Here is an 11957-nt window from a genome sequence, read left to right on the forward strand (position 1 = left end):
TATCAAGTGTGATTGCATAGTTTTGTTTGTTTTATATGTATGAGAGGGAAACTTGCAGTTATAGGTTTCATGGGAATCCCTTTGGCTATTAGTTCTGCTGCACCACTCAAATTTTGGGTCAAAAATGCATGAAGGAATCAATGTTTGTGTTCAACCCTGATTCAGAAAACAATCAGGTTCTTTTCACTCATTCAGATCATAACAAACAGTACAACTATAGAAGAACAAAACTTTGCTCATTAATTGGAGCTCTTGAATACAAGAATGCATGCAAGTCTCTTTTTTTTTACGATACACAGGCCCCTCTGGACGGCGATGATGCAGAATGTTTTTACACAATATAGCACAGAAACAGATGCAGACAATTACTCGCTAACCTAAGTTATACCACTTATTCATGTACATAAGTCCGACCGAGTAATATTCGACACATCTGCGAGCTTATAGTGAAGTCGGGCTAACACCACAGGAACAGCACTGCTTCAAATAATGACTTGCCTTTGGGGAATATCTTCTTTTAGCCATTCATGCAATGTGCAGACAATTCGAGTAGTCAGATGATACGAAGTGCTGTTCTTTCTCGCAGTGCGGCCATTATCTGTCATGAAGTGTATCAGTCGTTCTTAAGATGGTTATCAATGACTGGAGCCTCGAAGCAAGACCTTTGCTACCGCCTGATGGAGTTGCTTTTCCTCGAAAGGTTTGGAGACATAACCATCCATTCCACATTTCATGCACTCCTCATACGTTGCCTGGATCACATCTGCTGTCATAGCTAGGATTGGCAGGTGCCATTGGGTATTTGTGGAACCTTCCTCTGAAGCAGTACCTCCATTTTTTGTCTGCTCATTCACTTTACTCTCCATCAAGCGGATCTGCCGGGTAGCCTCAAATCTGGAAGTCAAAGACACTTTTCTTTTGTCATGGATGGAAATGTCACAAGCAATTGCTGATGTCATCATCCAAGCAAATACAATAATCGCTAATAACATTCAGGATATTGCGTAAATTAGAAGTTAGCATGAATGTTCCAACTATGACATCATTACCATCGTTTTAGTCCAGGGGAAATAGCAAAATATGGTGTTGACAGCTTAACAATTTTTTCCCCACAAGAAAGTAGAAGACATTGCTTAAATCTTTTGATCTTCATAGTCGAGTATTGGCACTTCAGGACACACGAAGTTTAGTGCCTATGTAATACTGATCCATAAAGTTTCTCATGATTTCAGGATCAATATTTCCGAATGGTAAAAAAAATGAAACTGCCCTTGTTTGTTCGCACAAATCAACAGGTGTAGAAGGCTTCTGATTTATTTGGGCATCTTCAATTGGCTCCTCACTGTATATTGTTTGGTTGGAACTTCCCAAAAAGTAATGCGGAAATATAGTCCATTATTTCAAGTAGGATATCTAAAGAAGTATTCACATATGTATTTGCTAAACCAGGTGCCATTATATTCAGTATGCATATGGCAACGGCTAGTCCATATTATTATAGACTATGGTTTTCACAAATTGATGTCATTAGGTGAAAAAAAAGGATCAACAGTATTTGAACAAAAATAGCCTAATATTGAGAATTGCAGAACTTGAGATACTTCCAATATAATGGATTCAGAACTTACCCATCCATTTCTGGCATCTGAACGTCCATGAAACAGGCATCAAATTTGTGCGGCATTTGTAAAATGACAAGCGCATCTTTGCCACTTTCAGTACATTCCACTTTTGCCCCATACTTTTTCAAGGTACCTGCAGCCACTCGGAGATTCACCTTATTATCATCTACCACCAGTATATTCTTTCCAACTAGCAAGTCATGAAGGCCAGCTGGTCCATTGGGCTTCTCTTTACTTGGCCGCAGTCCCATTCCAAGAGCATGTTGAAGACAAGCTGCTACTGTACTTGATCTCAGCGGCTTCATGATGACTGTATCAACTGAAAAGCTTAATTTTGTCTTTTCAGCTTCAGAGTTTGCAAGAAGAATCACCTTCGGTACATCAGCTGTGTAACCGTTTCTCCGTTCCAATAGTTGCTCTTGTAAGCAGACATCTTCTTTAGAGCACCATGAATCATTCTCAATCAAGAATAAAAATGGGTGTTTTCCATCTCTGCTGCATAAAATACACAGTACAGATGTAAGAAGCACTAAGTACAATTAAATTGAAAAGAAATAGACAAGAAGAAAAAGAAGTGCTAAACAATGAAAGGACATGAAAAAACTGGTAGTACTTAAGACTTTCAGGTCTGAAAATGATCTGTCCAACCCATAAAAAGGAATGAAGAAATCATAAGGAGAAAAGAAAAGAGAAGAGTTTTATTTTGATGCTAAGAGAACAGTCTATACAAGCATAAATGGTGAAAAAAAAAGAAATCATCTTAATACATGAGGTTTCTCATAAGGCAAAGAGTGGGAAGAGACAACATTTAAGCAGCCATACAAACTTCTACCAGACAGGTTGTATCTATGTACAGGTTTAAATTTTGGAAAAGAAGGCATCCTGTGTTTCTGTATAGTTTGCTCCTGACAATTATTAAGTGATGTTCAAACTTCAAAGCAATAACGACATAAAAACAACATAAAACATAAAGCAAACTTGTCTCCATTTATGCACACATAATAGATGCCTTTACAGTGAGGGGAGCTAGCATCAGTGAAAGGCTTACCCAGATGTTGAACTGCCATTGCATACAGGTAATGCATGAACTGCCAGGTCAACAGTACTGACAGGTTCAACTGTAATTCCCAACCTTTGCAGATGATATTTTGTTACAGCAGCTCTTACTGGTCTGCTATCAACTAAAATTGCTTTGGCTCCTTTAAAACAGGTAGGCAGATTGTCTGAAACATCCCTCCTTGCATCGGTACCAGAACTTGTTGCTCTTTTGAGGACAGCAGTGAATGTAAATGTGCTTCCAACATGAGGTCGACTTACAAAGTTTATTTGGCCACCCATCAGTTCAACCAGACATTTACTGATGCTCAAGCCAATCCCTGTTCCTCCATAGTTCCTGGAAGTTGAGCTGTCAGCTTGCATAAAAGGTGTGAAAACCCGATCCTGAGCTAGTAATGGGATACCAATCCCAGTATCCTCCACACTGACTACCAGTGTAACTACATCAGAACTATTCTCATATGGCATCCCATTTTCAGGTGCATGCAACATGGTTGACTCATAAGATAGCAACAACTTGAAATTTTCCCAGTTATTTCTGCTATCAGCTGCTTCTAAGCCACTTAAAGTATTATATTTTGTTCCAGTAGACAATCTAGCTTCATCTCTATGACCATTCAAGCCAGCGTCAACCTTTGCATCAGTCACCAGATTTGAATGGTCTGCCAGGTGAACTTGGACAAATATATGGCCCCGTTCCGTAAACTGTGACAAGTTAAAATAGACACTTATTAACCAAAGTTGCACTTAATGTTGGTCATGGACTACAATTTTATAATGACTTGACTGATGGATTCAAGATATTACAATTTCTATAAATGTTAGCTTTACCATCAAGTATACTTCTAACAAGTCAAAACTAAATAAAACCAGGAATACACAGTAAACATACTTTCACAACAGAGGGAGTAAACTAAACGGAACGGTTAACCGATGTTTGACACAGAGAAAAAAGAGGTGATCGGCAAACATGGTATACTTACTTTAATTGAATTTCCCACTAAATTTGTGATTATTTGCCGAAACCTCCCAGGATCCCCTAGGAGTACTTCAGGAACTCTGTCAGAGACATATACAGCAAGCTACATATTGAAAAATGGTAATCAGTAGGTTGGGAGACATGGGTAAGAAGCCTATCAACAAAATACAGATGAATTTTGCATTTATTGACAGAATGTGAGAGAACACAGAGTGAGGTTCATATTTAAAGTAGCAATGACATGTTGAACTTTCTAGATCTGTGGTTGTCAAAAGACTGTGCACGCTAAATTCCTGATACTTTTAAACGGAATCAAACTCACCTCGATGCCCTTCTCTCTTGACTTAGCAGAAAACAAAGAGATGACATCATCCAGGACAGATCGCAGGTCAAATGCCACTGACTCGAGCTCTAATTTTCCAGCTTCAATCTTTGCACGGTCAAGAACTTCATTTATTAGTGATATCAATGCCTTACCACAGACTTGAGCAGTTTGAGCATAATCTTTCTGGGTAGAATTTAGATCCGTATCTAAAAGCATATCTAGCATCCCTGCAAATAGAAAACAATATTAACTTTTCCAAGGTTTTTATTTCCACCTAACTGAAAAATCAAAGAGCTATAACACAATAAGAAAGAATGATTACCAAGGACACCATTCATGGGTGTTCTGATCTCATGAGAAACAGTAGCAAGGAACTGCCATTGACGAAAGGAAAAAAGATTCAGATTTTAATACATACAGGGCTAGATGCATAGGATTTTTCAACAAATAAGACCTGAGATTTAGCAACATCTGCAGCCTCTGCTTGTTTCTTTAGCTCTTCCATTTTCCTGCAATCTTCCTTAACATTATCATAGCGATTCCAAGCAGCATATAGTATATATCCCGCAAGCATACATATAACAAAAACACCAGATGGCGTGGTCATTGCTGATAGTGGAACAGGGGGCCTCTTACTATACCTGCTCAGGAAAATTCAAGATGGTAATATAAAAGAAAATGGAAAGTAACTTTAATTCTGCAAATGACTCAGGAGACGGACTTACCGGCATACCATGTGGTGCTTCCTAAAGGGATCTCCAAAATCAAGCATACTAATATGTGAGAGTGACACAAAACCATCAGGAAGTTGGGGTCCATACATGACAAGAGGCTTGGAAGCATTAGTGATGTCGTACACATTGACCATTAAATCCTGATTGCCAGCAAGCTGCCTCAGCAAATTCTCCACAAGTGATTCAACATCAAATGCTCCTCCAAGATACCTGAAAACAAGAAAAAGTATTTATAATTTTTCTTCAAACATGAAAGCTCCAGTCAAAAGCTTTGGTCAAATATTAAGAATCCAAAAAATTGTTCTTCTTATGCTATTAACTTTTTTCATTGATTGGAATTTACTACTCGTTTTTATGTGTTTTCAACTTTCCTTGTTCAATGCTAAGCTGATGGGCAATTTAATGCTACACCAATGTATCTTCGAATAAAGTATAAGCTACAGGTTTTCAGCCAGTAAAACACATTGGCAGTCCATAATAACAAAGAATCTTAATTCTAGAAGGCGACTCATTTGAGTCCAGTAGAACAAAAGGAGTAGTTATAATTCGACCTAAGTGTTGCTTAATAGGTCATCAGACCATGAATTGTGACAAGGAACAATGTATTCACCTTCTTAAAGTACTGCACGGGCGTTGCAATCTTAGATTCTTTATTTGTCTGTTATATTGTCAATACATGTCAAGACAAATTTGCTAATTTTGTCGGCTCAGAGGGTTACCATTAATGTTTCTTTATCTTATTTGAAAGTAAAAGAAACAAAGATACATATGCACAATAGTCTATAGGGGATCCTCTAGATGATAGATAAAAGCAACAATGCTCACCCAGCAGTAGCTTCCACACGTTGCTCTACCGTTGCATCTGCAGATAAATCCGAACGATAAACAGGAAAAGTTAAAACCACTCCTAGGTGATTCGACCCCAGAAGCCTAAATGGGCTCGTAAGAACAGCTTTTCCAGTGGCCCTAGCCCTTAAAATGTTTTCCCTATCCTCCTACAATGCAAACAATGACAACATTTGGTATCAACAGGGAAGCAATCCCAAGCAGCCAAAAGAAACAATGGAGGAAAGGACTAAAACAGAGCTAACAGACCTCGCCAGACATCATATCAAGGGCTCCGATATAGGAGATGGTCTCCTGAGAATAGATCACCGGCGCATACTCATCCTGCACTGGTGACGGCTCCTTCTTCATAGTCCTGATAATCCATCCTTGCTGACTCTCAAAAAGCTCTCTTTCAGAATGAAACACCCTCTGTGCATACGCAACGCCACTCAACAATGGACGCTCGAATGATGTTCGTGCTGTATAATCTGCAAATGTCTCCTGAATTCAAAACTCAATGAGGAAACCAATAATCCAACCACAAGCACTGCCAAATAGCAGAAGAGGAAACCAAAGATCAATCATCCAAGTATATATATATATATAGCAACTGCAGTCAAAGACTTTAAGGCAGTTAGATAAAGAAAATATGTCACAAGAACAATAACTGCACCAGAATAACTCGGGCAACACAGAGCTACTACTAATTAAATCTAAGAAAAATCTAAGAAGCTACAAGCTCTGCATCTTGGACCTGGTCAAGGGAGGGGGGATCCTTCTGGTAGTGAAAGGTGGATACAAGGATGGCGAGGGCGTGGACATGATTGACACTGACGGCGAACTGGTCTTGGAGCATCCGGGCTCGCTCTTCGCACATGCTCACGAGCCCTTCCTCAGCTTTCCGCATGCTCAACCTCCGGATGTACCAATGCAAGCCGACCCAGATCGCCATGGATGTAGCCACCCACACCACCACTATTGCCGTCCGATTCAACCACCACCTCCTCCACAAACCACCACCAGTCACTTCCCTTGAGCCCATCTCCTAAAACCCCCAAGGAGAAAAACCAACAGCTACCTCCCCTTCCAACTGAAACAACCCCAACTTCTCTAAGCCCCTTTCTATCCTTCGACGGAGACAGAAAGAGTCATAAAGATTGGAACTTGGAGCCTTCTCTCCATTGCTCTCCACTCCTACTTCCAATCCCAACCAAATCCCATTACCGAATTGGGTCCGTGGTCCATAAAAGAGGAGAGAGAAAGAAAGAGAGAGCTGGAAGGATCTAAATGGAAGGTAATGCAACGCAAAAGGGAGAACAGGGGGAGGAGATGACGGAATAAATTATTCAGGGGGGAAGGCAACTGAATCGAATTTGCTGGATATCACAAGATACGCTACATTAAACTATTCCTCTCTTTCCTGTACTTATCCCTATAACTTGATCCCCTAAATCTCCTCGTCCCCACCTTCCCCGCCTTTTCCCCCCTTATTTTATTCCCACTCTCTCTCCTTCCAAAATGGGATCAACAGTACTGGGCCTTCTTCATCTCCTCCTCCAGCTCCAATCTGCGATCAAATGCCGCTCTTGAGCTCGTTTCTGATCGATCCAGACGGAAAACCCCAATTTTTCCGCGTGATTTGAGATCAAAATCGCATCTTGTCGCGGACTGAGCTCAAGCAAAGCTATTTAGCTTCTTTTATCTAGGGTTAGGGCTTTTTTGGGGGGGGAGGGAGGAGGAGGCGAGGAAGCCATTAGAGGCCCTTAAAGGATCGCGCCGTCCAAGAGGCATCGGACAAAGACGACATCGCCGTAGGCGTAGGAGTACAGTATCTATCGTGAATTTACGAAAAACACCCTGACTTTCATTGACTCTATCAAGGTAGCTCCACGATAGGGACAAGGGTATTTTGGTCATTGAATGTGTTCCTAGGAGGTAGTTCCTAGTTAGCGCTCAGCAGTATGGACTTTGAATTGACTAAATTGCCCTCAATGGCTTTTCTTATTTTCAAGCCAACCCAATAAAAATGAACTTACTATTCTCATTTTGGACATAATGTTTGGATAAGAACAAACTTCTTTATCTCTACTGTATTATTATATTATACTCTAATTATCCACTTTCATTCTATCCATATTTTTTTTCTTATTAAAAATAATTATACCACCTACCAACTCTAGGTATTTCTCCATAATCAAGGAGGTCGTAGGTTTAACTCCAACTCTAAATAATATTGTGGAGAAATTATTTAGTCGTTTGTGATTTATAGTCTGGTGACTTGGCTTGATTCGATTGATGGTTTGACAGTGTGGTTAGCTTAGAGGAACAATTTGACAATCGTTAGGAACAATTGTTCGACGACGCATATAGCTTGAAGCATAGACTAGACAGCTAAAAGCTCGATGGCGCCTACGTACCTCTGTATCTAGGGAGGGTTAGCCTCGAGCTCATAAATGATAAAAAAAAATTATACCTAGACATCCTCTAAACTATCTAGCTTTTTCTTTAATGACATGTAGGTTTTTTGAACTATTAAAAATTACCTAACATGTGTGACTAAAATATTCCCTAAAAAAATAAATATATATTTTAGTAAACTAAAATTTATTTCTCTTATTTTTCTTAAAATTATCTAACTTGCACATGATAATTTATGGATGAAGAAATAATAAAAAACTAAAGTAAAAGATTTTTGAGATATTTTTAATAGATGAAGAAATCTATGTATCGTGGAAAACACATAAAAGAAGATAATAATTCAAAGGGTGATTTGATACCTCAAGATGGGGAGAGGTTATTGGAGCAAAAAAGGCAAAGTTTTGTGTCAACATTAGTGGAGGGGATGTCCAATTCTGAACAAACTGTACACTCACATGGAATTCAATACATTGGATAAAAGAGAGAGAGAGAGAGAGTTAGCACTTGAGAAAAAAAGTTAAGTTCTGGTGGACCAAATCCTTCATCATTTTTAAGGAGGTATGCCAATAAAACAATGATCACTATCTAGTAAGTTGCTTACTCATTGTTCTTATTTGATGAATAGATATTGAATATGTAACGATTTAATTTGTATAATATCAAATAATATCAGAGGCCTTTATTCAATGAAAGAGTATTTGTGGATTTTGACCACCATTTTTTTTTAAATCTATATAATCTATAAGGTAAGAAGGTTTATTTATAATCACTAACAATCTAATCAAAATGAAATATTGTGAGGATTCTTATCAAACCCATGATATCTTGGCTTGTCTAGAATCTAGATTTTTGACAAGCCTATTCTGATTACATGTTGCTGAATCATAGAAGAGAAGACATTGGAACTGGAATTATAAAAACAATAGTACCAGAGGATTGCCTCCTCTCTCTCTCTCTCTCTCTCTCTCTCTCTCTCTCTCTCTCTCTCTCTAAAAGGTTGAAGTGGATTGTTTAATCATTGAAGCACTAGTAATTCGTACAAGTTTAGCAATTTGTACTACACTACCTTGAATTATGCCATGCTTATAAACCACCATGAACTGTTCACAATGTTCTTCTCTGTACTTTCCTAATATAATAATCATCTGTCTATTAAAAAAAACCTACTCTTGGCTAGATTTAAGGGAAGGCAATGAATCCCAGGGATGGCATAGTTTACAATAATGAACACATCTCCTTGTCAAGGTTCAATGCTCCTATCAGACCTTTTTTGGGCCCTCAACTTGGATCCTTTATGTGCAACTTGTAATTAAAACTTTGCAAAGGGAAGTTGGCCCCCTTTGGTTTTGCTTGTCTACGTCTACTGCCCATCAAGTTTCACTCATAAACAAATAGGCAACTGTTCATGACTCAATTGTGATTTGAACTAGAAGCAAGCACTGAATAAATTAAGATCTGCAGAAGTTGAAAGTTGCTACTATTTATATCCTTAGTTACCTTAGCCTCACATATTGATCACAAGAAATTGTTCAATAATGCATTGGAAGTGGTCTGCCATGTGGGTGTTCTTCCATTTGCCTCAGTTTTTTGTCAGTCGAGAGATCATCTAGTGGATGGCACTCAGATTCATATTCCAACAATTTCTTTATCTGACTTACAGTTCTTATTTTATGGGGACATATCCTAATCTGTGACATAAAGCAAGCCCTGTGATAGAGTGGATATACCTACACCACCATACTATAATTGCAACATGATTGACTCAGATCTTGAGCTTCTGTCATCTATTCCTCTTCCCTCATAAGAAAGATAGGTATCCACAAGTCACAATTAGTTGCAACCAATGTTTCTGAACTAACTTTGCCAATCTATTACTTGCCCATAGTTAAGTTTTCAAAATTTGCTTTTTTATAGATACCTCAACCTTCTCCGAATGATTGTGTAGTCCTCATTTCTCAAATGTTACAAAGGCATAATTTGATTCCTTTGGGCAAATCATGAGAAATGTGTACTTGCTCGCGCATAACTCTCGTTATGCATAAGTTGGTAGGAGGCATTAAGTGATTGCTTACGCTAATATATCCCTCAATGTCACTGTTGTAGATAATCGGTCGTAGTAGCTCTCGAGCTTATGAGGACTTGTAGAATCTGAAGACTTGGTGAATTAATATTTGCAGTTGACCTTGTGTTGTTTTTATGCCTCATGAATGATATAATGGACTTAATTAAGATCTTACTGGAGAGAAAGTCATACACAACTTATCATTCATCATGGTAATCACAAGCTATAACATTTATATGCTATCATTGGATAACTACTCATGACATGAATACCATTGGATAAAATATGTCACGCAAAAAGACAGGATCAATTTAAGGACAAGTACACACTTTCAAAAAGAATGTATAGATTTTCAGCAAAAAAACCTCCACCACCAGGACTAGGCCTACTAAAATGTGTCGAGTCTAGATATGGGCAAGTGTTAGAATATCAAAAAATAAACTCAGCACTTTCTATCAGCTTAAGACTCGTAGAGCAGGTGATGATGTATTATCTTAAAATCAAGTTATAATCACATAAGAACAACCTGACAAAATATACAATAGTCAGCAAATCAGAAATATCTCTGAATTGCATAATGAATTCAGTACTACAATGAGAAATCCAAGTTAATAGTTTCAATTTCAAAGATGAAAACCATAGGCAACCAAAATTTAGGAGGAAATTAGGAGGAAACTCATGCACAATGCCCATACTTCATCACATACCTACTGTACAGTGCAAGGAAGCACTTGCAGGAATCAAAATATAGCAAGCTTGATACAAATATAAAGATAGACAGGATCCAAGGACTCAAAGTTTAAGAGTTAGATCAGGCTCGTCTACTTGTAAGGGGATGATTGCACCATAACTCATACATGAATTTTGTGTCGATTCAAAACCGACGCCAATGGTCTGCCTATAGCTTCCTGGCCAATATAAACTGAAGTCATCCTCTATAATGGGTGCCATTGGCCCGAGCAATCCCCATGAGACTCTTGAGCTGCCATGGTTCTCTTGCCTTACATTTACCACTTGGTGCGCTGCAGAGTGAGTCTTAATTCCCAATGAATAGAGTGTAGAGCCTTGGAGGGGTAGTGATGCCATACTAGGATAAGCATAGACAAATGCATCCTTGTTCATTGCCTGCTTTGCAAGGGTCCTCTCTCTTTTGTGAGCATTTTGATGGCCGCCTAAGGCCTGCGAGCTGAAGAACTTTCTTTGGCAGTAGTTGCATGAGAAGACTCTTGGGTGGTTATAAGCATCAAGAGATCGACTGTCGCTGCTGCTCTTGAAGGTGTTTGACAATGAAATGATGGCGGATTCCGAAGAATATAGCTTCATGGTAAGGGAGAGATCAAGGGTGGTTGCATCCTTGACGAGAGGGATGTTGGAAGGCACTTGATTGCTGACTTCAGATGTTTCATCAGGTAGTTCTACTGTGGACGTGTTCATGTCTAATTCTGTGTATAAGCAAGAAGGAAATCTTTATTCTGAACCTGCATGCATGATCCTTTCAGCTGCATAGATGATTATCGCAACACTTCAATGCTCTTTCTGAAATTTAAAGTTCAACTTACATAACTAACTTACTAATATGTTCTAGGCATGTATCTGAACTATGGAAAAAATGATTAAAATTGCTGAAGCTAATCAAATTGGCTCTACTTTTAACCACATGAATGCGTGTTAAATTAAGTTTAATTCACTGAAGTGTGGATATAATGGAAACGGTCTAGCCATCGAAAATTTCAGGTCTCACTCTATAGGAGTAAGTAAATAGTAAATAGTAAATTATGACTAAAATGACAATGAGATTTCCGTTCTCTAGGAAACATACTTTGATGAGAAATCAGATATTTAAACAGGAGAGTGCAACTCAGAGTAACTTGCTGATACATTCTATATATTATCAGGGCACGACTCGAAGATCGCAGATCTTAAAGGCAGTTTT

The 11957-nt window shown here is 38.6% G+C and overlaps 2 protein-coding genes across 4 annotated transcripts; both read right to left on the reverse strand.

Moving 5' to 3' along the window:
- Nucleotides 1–217: 217 nt before the first annotated feature.
- Nucleotides 218–6904, reverse strand: LOC140785794 (probable histidine kinase 4). 3 transcript variants are annotated; one of them, XM_073133802.1, is made up of 11 exons: nt 6299–6904; nt 5812–6032; nt 5542–5711; nt 4708–4926; nt 4437–4623; nt 4305–4356; nt 3980–4209; nt 3662–3760; nt 2671–3383; nt 1629–2117; nt 218–894 (listed from the first exon to the last, which is right to left on the reverse strand). In XM_073133802.1, exons 2-11 carry the CDS (start codon nt 5911–5913, stop codon nt 636–638), a joined length of 2520 nt encoding a protein of 839 aa, XP_072989903.1. In that variant the 5' UTR covers nt 5914–6032; nt 6299–6904; the 3' UTR covers nt 218–635. The 3 variants fall into 3 exon arrangements, with proteins under 3 accessions (XP_072989903.1, XP_072989902.1, XP_072989901.1); XM_073133801.1 differs by having other exon boundaries at nt 1629–2114; nt 5812–6045; nt 6299–6728; XM_073133800.1 differs by having other exon boundaries at nt 5812–6045; nt 6299–6728.
- Nucleotides 6905–10816: 3912 nt separating this feature from the next.
- On the reverse strand, nt 10817–11458 carry LOC140787728 (zinc finger protein 4-like). The gene has a single exon (XM_073136820.1). It carries the CDS (start codon nt 11456–11458, stop codon nt 10817–10819), a length of 642 nt encoding a protein of 213 aa, XP_072992921.1.
- Nucleotides 11459–11957: the final 499 nt, after the last annotated feature.

Source organism: Typha latifolia, chromosome 4 (assembly GCF_019914945.1).
Source record: "Typha latifolia isolate L0001 chromosome 4, TyphaL0001v2, whole genome shotgun sequence".
NCBI lineage: Eukaryota > Viridiplantae > Streptophyta > Magnoliopsida > Poales > Typhaceae > Typha > Typha latifolia.